Source organism: Ambystoma mexicanum, chromosome 1q (assembly GCF_040938575.1).
Source record: "Ambystoma mexicanum isolate Mex_15411 chromosome 1q, UKY_AmexF1_1, whole genome shotgun sequence".
Classification (NCBI taxonomy): Eukaryota; Metazoa; Chordata; class Amphibia; order Caudata; family Ambystomatidae; genus Ambystoma; species Ambystoma mexicanum.
This window is the reverse complement of record NC_090922.1, coordinates 1,035,379,197-1,035,394,906: the sequence shown is the minus strand read 5'-3', so window position 1 is coordinate 1,035,394,906 and position 15,710 is coordinate 1,035,379,197. Positions and strand designations below refer to the sequence as shown.

Genomic DNA, 15,710 nt, shown 5'->3' with positions numbered 1-15,710 from the left:
TTATCTTTCAATTGAATTCAAGTAAAACAGCAACAGTGCGATGGGGCCTGGGAGGGGAACTGTCTCAGCCATTTGCAGTAACAAGAGGGGTGAGGCAGGGGTGTGTCCATGCCCACTTGTTGTTTCTGCTGTATATTGACAAAGTCATACGCCATGTCAGATCCAAGAGCAGTCCTCTCGTCCACGTCCATCAGGGGCCTGGAAGTTACCTTGGGATCCTTTGTCGAAAAGTGCACAGAACTCCAACTGGAGGTTAACTGAGAGAAAACAAAAACACTAGTCTTGCAACCCAAATTAAAAAAATTCACCACGGTTAAACTCTATATTAACAACATTCCGATAGAACAAGTGCTCAGTTTTGATTACCTTGGTGTTAGATTCTATGACAGAGGTGGCTGGACATCACATTTGGCTAAATCTAGTGCAACCATAGATAAATACAGTGGCACAACATGGAGACTTTACTGTGCACAAGGTTGGGGGGCTATTACACCTTCCCTTACCATGTAGTCTGTCCAAGTTAAGTCTACGGCAAAGTACAGCGCAGAGATTTGGGGATATGTAGCTGCTAACAATTTAGGGTTGGTAGAGAGAGGGTCTCTCAAACGCCTGCTTGGCTTGCCATCTTCGAGTCTGGGTATACAAACTTACCTAGAGTTGGGCTGCAGGCCAATAAGTGCGGATGTTGCCCTAAGGCCAGTTTTGCGTCACGGTATGGACAACCCCAGAGCTCAAGATATATTGCAGCACTTTAATACTTGTGTTGGAGCACCAGGGCAGCAAATCTCTGCCGTGGTTTGCCCACATCAAAACTTTCCTGGCGAAATACCACCTAGAGGCCTACTGGGATAACCATGCAGATTTCCCAGCGGGCCTAGCTACTAGGTTGAAAAGCATGGTGCGGAAGGATACAGAATCAAATATGGAATGCTTGTAGCAGGCTGGCCATGCCGGCTTTCTACCTGGAAGGTAAATTGCTCCCAGGGATTGAGAGCTATTTTGATGTGGTTATCCCCCCATATGCACATTATGTGTATACGAAATGTAGGAAGGGACAAATAAATCTATCGTACATGCAAATAGGATGCAGCGCGAAATGACAATTATCAAGTTTGTGTCTTGGCAAAGAAGACTCAGTCCCATTTCCTGTTCTTCTGCCGGAGGTATGCCAAGCAGAAGAACAAGTACCTAAAGTTGTTGTGCAATAATGATGGCACACGTCGCACAAGGGACGTTTTGCTGTTATTTTGTTGTTGGCAAAATATTCACATTGTATACTTCATGGCAACCTATCTGTTCCAAGCATGGTGTACACGGTTATGGGTTATGAAGGCTGGGGGAGGCAAGAAAGGAGGGGCCCTTGAAACACAATAAGCATAATTCCCCTACCACGCCCACCTAAAATCTGACGACCCATGAAATGTGATGTGCCTTATGTGTTTGCCAAATGATTACTGATAAACAAAATTCCACTCGTATCTATGGGTAACAAAAGGCCTGCAGGGGAAAATGATTAAATGATTTGAACTGCACGGTAACAATCGCACTTTAAAAAGTGGTGGCCACATACTGCCAATACTGTTTTAAATGTTTATTAGCTGTAAATTAATTAAAATTATTGTGTGTATTAACCCTTAAATGATGTTTTTGAACTGTATGCTTTTATGGCCTAGTGCTGAAATAAAGCTAATTTGAATTGAATTGGATTGTATACCCTACTTTAGGTAAGCACAATAACATACACAAACAAATAGCTACATAATTACATACATATATGATATGCAATCATATGTACATTATGCCGACTCCAACATGGGCTGCATGAGCAATTTCTTTCTGGTAAAAGAGGACATCACCTCTTCTTTCAACTGCAGAGCCTCATGTGATGATTGAAAAGGAAGGCGATGCCCTGTCACTAATAGCAAAAGACTATGGCATTGAGAAGCTGTACTACGACGGACTCACAGCCAAGGTACTCTAATGCTTTATCAACACCCACAGGTCGGCCATGTTCACATGATGATAAACAGACATGTATATCTTGGATCTCTCTTTGCTTTGTCCTAATGAAGGTTGCCACAGCTCTGTGGATGAAGGGAAAGACATGTGGAATTTGTGGTCACCACGACGATGAGACGGAACAGGAATATCAGATGCCTGATGGTGTTGTTGCGAAAGATGAGGAGAGCTTCGGCCATGCGTGGATTCTTTCAGATGAGTCCTGCTCTGGAGGTATAATGCATTGCAACTTTTCTTATGAAGTACCCCTAGAACCCACATTTCCAGCACACGTTCTTCACTTTTGGTACTTGAATGTATGTAAGAACTTCATGCACACAGTCATCAATTTCAAAGGTCAATCCCGCTGACATCTATAGAGGGAACGCAGCATAGGCCTTATTACAGTAAATTTATGGAAGCCAATTACACACTTTATTATTCAATATGGCAGGAAATGCACTCTGTCACAGAATACATTCCATAAACACAAATGTTTCATTTTAATTCAGTCTGGTGCACTTTAATGATCCTTTGCTCCCAATATGAGGCATGAACATAGATCAGTGTCTGATAAAGTGTCCCCTTACATTTAACATATAATGACTAATACTCTGCTTTTTATTTTCAGCTTGTAAACTACAGCGCACGCTTGTCAAACTTGAAAAACCCATTGTCATTAATGGAGAGAATTCTAAGTGCTACTCAATTAACCCAGTTATGCGCTGCATGAAAGGATGCTCTCCAATCAGAACTGCACCGGTATCTGTTGGTTTCCACTGCCTAAATTCTGGTAAGTTTATAGTTTGCCTAATTTATAAGAGTGCTACCCTGTAAATGGACCACTGGTAATCTATACTTGATTGATGAAGGTCTCAGGGTTTCCTTGAGGCAAAGTCTGTGAGTTTACAGTCATACAGTTGTAAGAATTCTAGGTAGCCTGGTGCATTAGTAGTTGGCCCATGTCGATCAATTCACTTGAATTGCCAGCTTTAAGTTGATTAGCTTACATTTCATCTGAAATACTTTATTCACAGTGCAGGACACATGATTTTCTAACTATAGTTAAGGTGTATGACATGAGCATTAGGAAATCCGAAAATTAGATTGCAAATAACTGTTGAAGGATTTGGCTGACATTTTCCAAACACAACGTTTGTCATCTCATCCCCAGACTGGAAATCTTGGTAAAGATTCGTCAAAAAATGAAAAGGTTATTAAGAAAGCAGCAAAACGCTGTTTTTGGCCCATTACCATTAATTTTCCCATAGAGGAAAACATCGAAATTTGTATCACGTAGAAGCACAAAAACTGCTTGAGGGAATTGGACAAATTAGAAACAATTTAGGCACGAAGTGTTGAGTTAATTTCTGGGATAAATGGGGGACATCTGTTGTGATCACATCTACAATGTAGAGCGAAATGGGGCCTTGTGCCAGTGGCCCTGTCCAGTGGGACCAAAAGTGTAACATGTTCAGCGGCCATGGCTGAAGGCCAGCTTGAAAGAAACCTAGTGTCTTAAAATATACATTGGGCATGGCCGGAAGCACGGCTAGTGGGCCCTACAGAAAACTGTTTGGTCAACATATACAGTGGCCATGACTGAGAACCATGGCTAGTGGCCCTTGATTAAACTACTGTATAACAAAACCCTTGAAATTCAATTCATTGAATAGAAATTTAGTTAAGGGACAGTTAAGGTGATAAGATTTAAAGCAACATAGCCCTTCGAATTCAATGGATGTGCGAAGTGATGATCATCTTAACTCACCATTCACCCTGTTGAAAAGCTCATGAGTACATACATAACAGATTGGATTCATAATGACACACAAAATTTGAGGGGAACAAGATAGCCCAATGGGTTGAGCGCTCGCTGCTGCGATCTGTGTGTGATATACAGGTTGCAGGTTTGAATCCCAACAGATACAACTGAACCTTTCATCCGTCCAAGGTCGATAAATAAGTACCAACTCTGGTTGGGTAACTTTGTATCTATATTTGTTCTATGGAAAGTGCTTGGCCATAAGCGCTGTATATAACACATTATTAGATCCAAGTGCTCCTCAATGGGGGACACCAATTTAAGGTAATCATCACTTCCCACACCCGCTGAATTTCAAGGGTTTTTTATATTTATCTATTCATTTGTTTTGTTATTTACATTTGTATTATGTCGATTTGTTGCATTACGTCTGATCACCTTAACTGTTCCTTAACTATAGATTTTCCGTTGAGTATATAACTGTATACCTTTTTATAGATGTATGTTGTAATTTCATCAAAAGAAATGTATCAACAACACAGGGCAGCTAGGTGAGGGGTGAATGACACTTCCAAAGAATGGCATGTAGGATTCCTCCTGAAAGAAATCCTGCTTCAAAGTTGAAATGGCAAAGCAGGAATCAGTCAATCTCACCTGAAGAGCTTCATTCATACTTCCCGTAACATAGACTTCCACAAAGTCATAGTTATTAAAGTTATAGAGAAGTTTAGAAAATGTAATTCTCTGTTAAAACAATAGTGGTAATTATGTATTGGTGATTTGTATATTCACCCATCATGCTGGAACGGTTCCATGGCTCAATACGCATCGTAACTTTAAGATATTTGGCTTGTTTAATAAACAATCATAAATGCACTTTGAATGACAACTTTTCTTTTAATCTTTCTAAATTATCTCATCTTGCTTCAACTAAAAATTGCTTTTACTGATTTGAGACAGTATCTTTAAGGCTAATTGAATGACACGTTTTAATGAATTTCAAAACTGATTTCGAATTCCATTCTGTAATGCATTGCTCTCTTCGTTTACAGATGCCTCTCTGGACCTGGCTGAAGGGCAGGTGAAGCTGGAGAAAGCTGAAGATGTTGTGGAAACGGTTGATGCACACACTGCATGCTCCTGTGGAGCATTGCCGTGCGCATCGTGAAGCACAGATTCCTAATACTCCTACTAAACCAATGCAACATCCAGATTGTTCTTCCGAACCATTAGCTGTAAATTGAGAAATTGAAAACACTTGATATTAATGTGTTCAATAAATAGTATTTTCATGCATATAACAATTTTGTTGATGTATTTTGTTGTAGACAAATTGGTGAGAACCTGAAAACAGGGACAAATCCATCCCATCAGAGAAATATCCTCTAAACCTCTACTAATGCCATATTTACAATAACTTGTCCTAAACATGCTAATCTGCCATTCTCTTTATGTTATAAGTAACTGGAGGGTAGATCCCTATTCTGTATGGGACTGGGATATAGATCTAACAAACATACAACAATGAAATGTCCCAACATTGCTAAGTAACACATACCTCTAAATATTTAGCATTGTGTGTTCTAACTCGTAAAGCTTAGAGAGCTCCAGTTGGAATGCCGAACCATGAATCACATGACCAATTGAAAATAAGCAATGCTGCTATATGCAACATGCCTGAAGCACCTTGTGTCAAAGAGGACAATGTCCCTGAGTTTAGAAATTCCAAACCAGAAGAGGTGTTTACATCACATCTCTTGATAGCCAAATGAGGCAACGCATGTGATATGTCATCCATGGAATATCAACATGGTATTTCAATACAAAAATGATAAGGAGGGATATTTCATTAAGTCACACCCACCCAATCACTAGAGAATGCAGAAATATCATCACTAGAATACTTACTGGAGTTTTAACAATTGGTAGAAGAGCAGGTTCAGCTGGTGAATGCTTGTTCTACTGAGTGAGCAATTGAACAACTAACTAGGAAAATATTCATAGATTTGAAAAGCATATTTGCCTATTATGCTTATGATTGTGGGCAGAAAGATTCACATGTTACTACATTGCCTGAAGATTATGAGGTTGTACTTTTGTTTGACAGTGAAAACATCCAATTCGCTTGTCTGGACCCATTGTCAGAGGTTATACAATAACCTGGGGTCCAGCGGGATTATTAGACCTTTGCATAGCACTTCCAACACTGATATATTGGGGAAATGAAATCCAATGATCTTTCACATCTGTGGGTCATTTTGAGAGAGCTAATTAAGAGTGCTATGATGCCTCTGTGATTCACTGATCAGAGATTACTAGACATCCAAAAGTCATAGTTCTTCACTACATTCGTCATGCAACTAGCATATTGATGTCTTGTTATCCACAGATTTTCAACATGTGTTCATGTTCCTCTTCAAAGGTTGTCAATTTTCATAGATTTGCATGCCATTTGGGTTTGCAAGTAGTGCAATTAAGTTTGAGATTTCCCCTCATAAGGCTATGCCCAATGGAACAGAGCACAGGGTATTCATCTATGTGGCTAATATGCTACTCAAAGGCAGGGAACTTACTATTAACGTTCACAAGAGCATCATGTACTAACCAGACTTCAAAAGGCCAAAGTTTGCAAAATGTCAATCATGTTCAGATACATCCAGTGCCTTGGGGTATTAGGTCACAGTAGGTCCAATGAATACTTATAAGAAATTGAAGGATCCCACAAATCAGAGACATTTGAGAAATATGCTGGGTGGACAAACTGAGATTGCAGGACCAGTGATGACATTTTTGTATCAGGGGGGTACCTTGCAATTGGGGCTGGAAACAAGTGAGGTAGCAGCAAAACTCAAACAGAGTCTGGCCAAAAACCTTAGCCTGAGCCATAACATCATAGGGGAATGCATTTTTTGAGACATTTATATCCACATCACTATATCAAAAACATGACCGACAACTAAGTAATAGGTTATGATAGCAAAGCACTTTCAGAAGTGGAGAGGAGGTTCAATGAATATGAAAAGGCATAGCAGACCACTGTCTGGGTGTTACAACATTCACACCGTACAGTAAAAGTTAAATGGGTAATCATTAAGATCGCACACATGCCAAAGAAGTAATTCAATAGCTAACCTGTCTTAGTCTAGAATAAGGTAATGGCTCAACCCATGCAAGGTTTCAAAGTAGGGTAGAGATCAAATGTAGCAGAAACAAAAAGATCAAGTCTTACCAGTGATCCACGAATGTGCACTAACCACAAAGTCAGACATCAGATATAGAGGATAAATAAGCCATAATTTCCTCCTATGTGAATCCTTCTTTGTTCACATGGAAGGCACAGCTACTCACATCCATATGGCAGATTCTGTCATCTTTCTTCATATTATTCATGATTTTGTTACTAGGAATCTGATGGCCAACTATTGGAAGAAGATCGGGGGGCATTCCGAAGTGTATGGTAATGAGAAAGATGCAAAAAATAAAGCGAACCAAGTAGTGAAGATAGGATTAGTGACGGCAAAGTACTTCCTGATTTAACATTTATTGGGAGAAAAACAGGTGTGAGAAATGACACAATTTCACACTAGGAAGGAGCATATTCTTCCTGCTGTTCAATAGACTGTTGACATTCTGGATTTGAACAGGTCCACTCTTAGAAACCTCTGGGTATTAAGCATGTTATAAATAACCTATCCTATCATATCATATATCATATCATTACACATAGATACCACTTTTAAAGTGAGGTTTGATCTTGCTCTGGCCTGACCTACAAGTGAATATTATTGTCATCACATGGGAATAAGATAACGTGAGCTGTTATCTGTTTGATAATGTGATGGATTGGATGCTTTCTGGATCCGAGAGAGCGGCAACACTGATGATCAATCACATTTTCTCCATATTTGGTATAATCCAAAGAATTGAATTTACCATGGTAGTCCCTTTACCAGTACAGTAATGATGAAGATGTACACCCACACAAACTATGTGGTGTTTTTGTTAACTACAACCCTTTTCATTACTCTGGCTTTTATTTATCTATTTATTTGATTTGTGCAATATATCAACATGTTGCTTTTTGGCAGAGTTACACTATGAAAAAGTAATTTGGAATCTTGTCCATATAGCGCTTCACTGTATCGGGTGTCCCAGGTTCTTTCCTGGTATCACGCTCTATGTGGGGGTTATTGAAGAAACCACATTAATTGGTTGGGCAGCAGGGTTGAGTCAGTCCCAAGCCAGCTCTGGTGTGTGGTAAAGTTCTCTGTGAACAGGGCGCTTTCTAAGCCTTTCCTAACTCTGGTCATGTTGGATAAGGCTGAAGGACTCTCAATTAAGTCCAGAGTCTCAATCCTGCACTCAGGCCATCTTTCTCCTTTGCTTTGATGATCTGGAGATAGTTTTGATAGATCACTGTGGAGTTGCCGCGGTTTTCACTAGGGGCGTAGTGCAGGATCATTTATGTAGCACAAAGGCCCATTTTTCAACCCTGTTGACTTTGATGATTGTACATATTTTCTTGAATGTGAAATATTGTTAAAATGGCCCTGGAGCATTTGAGAGTTTCAATGAGGACATTGGACAGCCAGACCAAGGTTGTGACTACAGACTAATGATTGAAAACAAAGAACATTTCATTCGAATCCTTGTAGACAACAGATGGTGCCATGATGAGGAGGGATGAAGGAGCTCCAGTTGGAATGCCGAACCATGAATCACATGACCAATCGAAAATAAGCAATGCTGCCATACGCAAAATGCCTGAAGCACTTTGTGTCAAAGAGGACAATGTCCCTGAGTTGAGCAATTCCAAACAAGAAGAGGTGTTTACATCACATCTCTTGATAGCCAAATGAGGCCATGTATGTGATATGTCATCCATGGAATAGTAACATGGTATTTCAATACAAAAATGATAAGGAGGGATATTTCATTAAGTCACCCCCACCCAATCACTAGAGAATGCAGAAATATCATCACGAGAATACTTACAGGAGTTTTCACAATTGGTAGAAGAGCAGGTTCAGCTGGTGAATGCTTGTTCTACTGAGTGAGGAATTGAATAAGTAACTAGGAAAATATTCATAGATTTTAAAAGCATATTTGCCTATTATGCTTATGATTGTGGGCAGAAAGATTCACATGTTACTACATTGCCTGAAGATTATGAGGTTGTACTTTTGTTTGACAGTGAAAACATCCAATTCGCTTGTCTGGACCCATTGTCAGAGGTTATACAATAACCTGGGGTCTAGCGGGATTATTAGACCTTTGCATAGCACTTCCAACACTGATATATTGGGGAAATGAAATCCAATGATCTTTCACATCTGTGGGTCATTTTGAGAGAGCTAATTAAGAGTGTTATGATGCCTCTGTGATTCACTGAGCAGAGATTACTAGAAATCCAAAAGGCCTAGTTCTTCACCACATTCGTCATGCAACCAGCATATTGATGTCTTGTTATCCACAGATTTTCAACATGTGTTCATGTTCACCTTCAAAGGTTGTCAATTTTCATAGACTTGCATGCCATTTGGGTTTGCAAGTAGTGCAATTAAGTTTGAGATTTCCCTTCATAAGGCTATGCCCAATGGAACAGAGCACAGGGTATTCATCTATGTGGCTAATATGCTACTCAAAGGCAGGGAACATACTATTAACGTTCACAAGAGCATCATGTACTAACCAGACTTCAAAAGGCCAAAGTTTGCAAAATGTCAATGATGTTCAGATACATCCAGTGCCTTGGGGTATTAGGTCACAGTAGGTCCACTGAATACTTTAAAAAAATTGAAGGATCCCACAAATCAGAGACATTTGAGAAATATGCTGGGTTGACAAGCTGAGATTGCAGGACCAGTGATTACAATTTTGTATCAGGGGGGTACCTTGGAATTGGGGCTGGAAACAAGTGAGGTAGCAGCAAAACTCAAACTGAGTCTGGCCAAAAACCTTAGCCTGAGCCATACCATCATAGGTCAGAAGATGGGGAATGCATTTTCTGAGACATCCATATCCACATCACTATAGCAAAAACATGACTGACAACTAAGTAATAGGTTATGCTAGCAAGGCACTTTCACAAGTGGAGAGGAGGTTCAATGAATCTGAAAAGGCATAGCAGACCACTGTCTGGTTGTTACAACATTCACACCATACAGTAAAAGTTCAATGGGTAACTATTAAGATCGCACATGTGCCAAAGTGGTAATCGAATAGCTAACCTGTCTTAGTCTAGAATAAGGTAATGGCTTAACCCATGCAAGGTTTCAAACTAGAGTAGAGATCAAATGTAGTAGAAACAAAAAGAACTTGACAGATCAAGTCTTACCAGTGATCCATGACTGTGCACTAACCACAAAGTCAGACATCAGATATGGAGGATAAATAAGCCATAATTTCCTCCTATGTGTATCCTTCTTTGTTCACATGGAAGGCACAGCTACTCACATCCATAAGGCAGATTCTGTCATCTTTCTTCATATTATTCATGATTTTGTTACTAGGAATCAGATGGCCAACTATTGGAAGAAGATCAGGGGGCATTCCGAAGTGCATGGTAATGACAAATATGCAAACAGTAAAGCGAACCAACTAGTGAATATAGGATTAGTGACAGCAGAGTACTTCCTGATTTAACATTTATTGGGTGAAAAACAGTTGTGAGAAATGACACAATTTCACACTAGGAAGGAGCATATTCTTCCTGCTGTTCAATAGACTGTTGACATTCTGAATTTGAACAGGTCCACTCTTAGAAACCTCTGGGTATTAAGCATGTTATAAATAACATATCCTATCATATCATATATCATATCATTACGCACAGATACCACTTTTAAAGTGAGGTTTGATCTTGCTCTGGCCTTACCTACAAGTGAATATTATTGTCATCACATGGGAATAAGATAACGTGAACTATTATCTGTTTGATAATGTGATGGATTGGATGGTTTCTGGATCCAAGAGAGCGGCAACACTGATGATCAATCACATTTTCTCCATATTTGGTATAATCCAAAGAATTGAATTTTACCATGGTAGTCCCTTTACCAGTGCAGTAATGATGAAGATGTATCAGATTTCTGGTGTGATGAGGTGTTTTCACATTGCCTATTGAGTGGCATCAACTGTTAGTGATGAAGGATATAATAAACCCATTGTTGATATAGTATAAATATTTGTGGTACAGGCTGGGCCTAGGATGGATTTATGCTACCCATTAGCGCTCATGGCAATATAAGCCAAGCACCTAAAGCCCATGAATCTCAGCCCACTGTAATTGAGTACTGGCATACTGATGGCGTTGCCACAACACTTATTTTACATGATGAACTGGTGCTTTTTAGCATTTCAGGAATCCGGAAAAATTTGTCCAGAGAACACAACTGTGTTACTTACAGATTGTATCAATTTCTTTCCTCTCTACACAATTGGCTGCTTATTGGTTGTATCTAGTGGGTACAGTTTGTATATTATTTTCCTCACTTTGTTTGTCTTTGGGAGAAGGGGCACTGCCAATTAGTTACGCAGTTCTGCTCTTCTCTTGCAGTCTTCTGTTCCATACCTCCTGATGAAGACGTTGTACATTAGACATACTACGTCGAAACCGGTTGAGTTTTGTTTTCAAGGGATGTGATCTACACTACAGGGTCATCTTCAGATCTGCCCTTCAGATAGATTGGTTTAATAACTTTTCTTCTACTGTATGTTTCTCTACTTCTATAAAATCAAATAATACATATTAAAATTAGTAGCTGGGCTGTGATTGTGCTCACTCCCCACATGAAGTAATTTTTGCTGTTTTTAGCTAGTGTTGATTGGATGAATGTCACGATGAATGCTGTATGGATTGAATGCTGCACTACGAATGGTTTGATTGAGGGACTAATTTTAGTCATGTTTTTATTTATATGTACCCCCTATTTGCTGTGATATGTAATAATATGTTTCTTAAAGTATTGTGTCATTAATTGATTATTTTCTAAGTTTCTGTATCACGATTAAATAAAATTGATACAATCTGTAAGTAACACAGTTGTGTTCTCTGGACAAATTTTTCCGGATTCCTGTGACACTATAATACTCTGGTCCAGAGTTTAGAGTTTTCCTGCTCTTTTCTGTTTTTGTAGTAATTCAGCCCTTGGCTGTGCAGGTTGGTCCTGCTTGTGATTTTACTGGTATCCTTCCTCTCTGGAACCGATTTTTCTTCTTTTTTTCTTTTCATTCTTTGGTGACTGCGGATTCTTTTCCCTACACAGGGGTGCCTCTTTGTTTTGTGTGTAGATGTACCATGGCAGAGTCAGATACTATTTCGTTTACTGAGGCTCAAATAGCAGATTTGATTGAGGGTCCGTCGTTTTTTGACAATCTTCAGTTGCCCACTCAGGATAATAATAGCTCGGGCGATGCTGTTCTCAGACTTAAAAAGAAACAATTCCGTACTGGGATGCACGGTCATGTGCTAAAAGAATATCTTAAGTCTAGTATCATCCCACAAGGTTTACAGGTCAAGATCATTCCCTGTTTATTCCTGGATGATACAGAATATAAAGTAGCCTTCAGCCAAGTAGCTACCAAGTGCAGCCGTGACCTACTAGTTCTTACTATTACTACCGCTCAAAGAGTTAGTCAGAAGATCATGGAGACTGTACTTGAGCAAGAAAAGGCATTTTTGACTAACTCCGCTATCACTGAAGCCAAACAGAAACTTGATCTTATTGAAAAATCTTTTTTGGAGTTCAAAAACCTTACAATTAATAAAAAAACTACCAAATTAAAAAAAGACATCTCTATGTTCAAAAAAGAAATTGTATACCCATACTTGGCCGAAGATTTCAATCCCCAAACTTTTTGGAAACAACATGGTAACCAACATGGAGGGCCAGGTAGGAGGAGGGTGGTCACTTTTTCAGACACCTCTTCTAATAGTTCAGATAATGACAATTTGACTAACCCCAACTCAGGGACCCACCCTTCTCGAGGAAGGGGCGGCCCCAGAGGTCGCAGAAATTTCCAGCAGAACAGGGGCTTCTACAGACAAGTACATATGCAGACACAGAATGCTCCACCACAAGGCCAAGGACATCGGGATTTTCAAACCCGCAACCGGTCCAACAGGTGGTAAATGAGGTATTAGCAAATGAGGTATTACCGATTTTTAATTTATCCTCTCGGATTTTGACAGAATCAGAAGTGGCCGTGCTTAAAAGAGGCTTATCATTCATCCCCACACAGACGCCTAGTGCCATGCAACTCACTAGTGAGATCCAGCAGTTTTTAAGAAAAATTAGATTGAGGGTTTTCTTTGCAGCCAAAGAAAATACTACTGATGATAACAACATCTCGGGCTTATCTAAACCCTCGACCTTTACACCCAGTGTTACTGAACTTCCACCAGAAGTCCTCACTTTTGAAACCTTAATATTGAAGGAGCTGGACAAATGTTTGCTACATTCCAGAAACACAACTAGACCCAATTTGGATCTTGCAGAATTCAAAGCGATTTATTCTTTAGCTCAGGATTCCACCATAGTAATAAAGGCAGCTGATAAGGGTGGTGGGATAGTTATCTGGGATGCAGACTCATACGACCAGGAGGCCCTTCGTCTTCTCAGCATACCAGGCCACTATCAGATTATCACGAGTGACCCTACTTCATCTATAAAAAAGAAAATACTTACTCTCAGTGAAATTGGACTCTATGCAGGCTTCCTTTCCTCCAAGGAATATGACTTTATAAATTTTTCGGAGGAGAGAATCCCTCTCTTTTATATCACTCCGAAAGTACATAAGGATGCCTCTAGACCACCCGGCCGCCCAATTGTGTCTGATGTAGCTCCATTCTGGAACCTATGTCCAAATACATTGATACCTTCATTAAGCCCCTAGCCATGGCCACGTCTACGTTTCTCCTGGACTCTAGGGATGTGATCAATTTGGTCGAAGCACGACCCTTTGACGCCTCTACTCAAATTTTGGTCTCTTTGGACATAGAGGCGCTTTATACTAATATTCCTCAAGATAAAGCCGTCTCTAGTCTACGTACTATGCTAGACAGAAGGACTCTTCCTCATATTGTTCCCACAGAATTTCTTACTGACTGTGCTGCATTGGTTTTGTCTAATAGTTTCTTTAAGTTTAAAGACACTTTTTATTTGCAAACCAAGGGTACAGCCATGGGCTGTACTTTTGCCCCCAATTTGGCCATTATTTTCATGTTTTTGTTTGAAGAACATCATATACTTAATATTACTAACCCATTTGTTCAACATATCAAATTGTACCGTCGGTACATAGATGACATCCTGATGGTTTGGGAAGGAGATCTTGTGACATTGGACAACTTTATGTCTTGGCTTAATCAGGTGGATTCTAATTTAAAATTCACAATTGAATACTCTACCTCCAGACTTGCCTTCCTTGACTTATCCATCTATGTCGAGGAAGGTGTTCTCCACACAGAACTATATAGAAAACCCACCGAACGCAATACCACCCTGCAATTTAAGAGCCAACATCCTAAGAGCTTATTACGCAACTTACCGTATGGCATGTTCCTACGATTACGGCGTAACTGTACCACTATTTGCCAGTTTAACAAACATGCAGATATATTACAAGCAAGGTTGCAACTTCGTGGGTACCCTAAAAAACTTATCAAACACTCCAGAAAAAGAGTGCGTTATATCAACCGTGACGCCTTGCTTATTGCTCAACCCAAAAACCCTGATAATGAGCAGATTGTTTGCGTCTCTACTTTCTGTAGGTTTAGTGAATCCATCAAGGGCATTATTCTTAAGAATTGGAGGATTTTGAACTCCGCGGATATCAACCTAAAAAAACCTTTGTTTGCATTTAGAAAAGGGAAGAGTCTAGCTCAGAAGCTTACTCGAGCTAGTAGACTGCCGTCTCAACTTCACGCAGTTAGGGACGTCAATTTACAACCTGTGGTAGGGCACTACCCGTGCACCACATGTATGGCCTGTAGATTCTCCAAAAAAATCACATCTTTTGTGAATGAAGGTAGACAATGGGACCTTTGTACTTTCACTACTTGCAAAAGCAAGAATGTGGTGTATGCCATACAATGTCCGTGTAACTTGTTTTATATAGGCAAGACCTCTACGGAGATACGCATATGGATTAATGAGCATCACTCTAAGATCAGGATGCTTTGCTCTACTGCCCCTATGATGTCCCACTTTTTGGAGAAGGGCCATGATGCAGACTCACTTAGATGGTTTTGCCTTGAAAAATGTTTTGCCCGTGGCGCGGTACAAACTGCCAATAAATTGGCTTACAAAGAGCAAATGTGGATTTTCAACCTCAGGACCTTACAAAAAGGGCTTAATTCTATGGAAACATGGGAGTTCAATTTGGTATAGCCTATTATGTAATTCAGCTCATACATCTGAGTCTCTTATTGTCCCAACTTTTACAGATACTTATGTGTCCATTTATATTGGGTTTTGGGTTTTGTTTTTCCTGCTTGGCAGGATGGGGGCATTTTGCTCTGTTTCACTTTGTTTTTTAAATAAATTATCCATTCACCTATTGAGCTTTATTTATTTATTCATTTCCTTAGTCGGCTTCCTTTTTTATTGTCATTCATCGTCCACTCTTGCTTTCATGCGTTACAGGTTGCCGTACGTATGGTTTGGCTCCGCTTTATTTTGCAAACCAGCCTCTTCACGTGACCTGCCCCGGTCACGTGACCTACGCTGCGCATAGTTCTACATTTGGTGGATCCCGCGCTCGGCAGCATCCGCAGTACGCAGGAGTGTTGCCTTCAAGCCAGCGGACTGTTGGTCGCTTTTTACCGGCTCACCCTGGCTTCGCATCGGGTGGGTGGATTGTCCCTCCTTTGTTTTTATGCGTTACGGGTTGCCGTACAGATGTTTTGGTTCCGCTTTATTCTGTTACCAGCCTCCTCACGTGA

The 15,710-nt window shown here is 40.0% G+C and overlaps 1 protein-coding gene across 1 annotated transcript in view; it reads left to right on the top strand.

Moving 5' to 3' along the window:
• Window positions 1-5,067, top strand: part of LOC138540840 (vitellogenin-A2-like) — a 73,053-nt gene extending 67,986 nt beyond the window's left edge. Inside the window, exons 32-35 of the mRNA XM_069641713.1 lie at window positions 1,875-1,972; window positions 2,073-2,232; window positions 2,630-2,791; window positions 4,816-5,067. Of these exons, the coding sequence (XP_069497814.1) occupies window positions 1,875-1,972; window positions 2,073-2,232; window positions 2,630-2,791; window positions 4,816-4,931 (536 nt within the window). The 3' untranslated portion in view covers window positions 4,932-5,067. The remainder of the gene's footprint in view (window positions 1-1,874; window positions 1,973-2,072; window positions 2,233-2,629; window positions 2,792-4,815) is intronic.
• The last annotated feature ends 10,643 nt before the right edge of the window (window positions 5,068-15,710 follow it).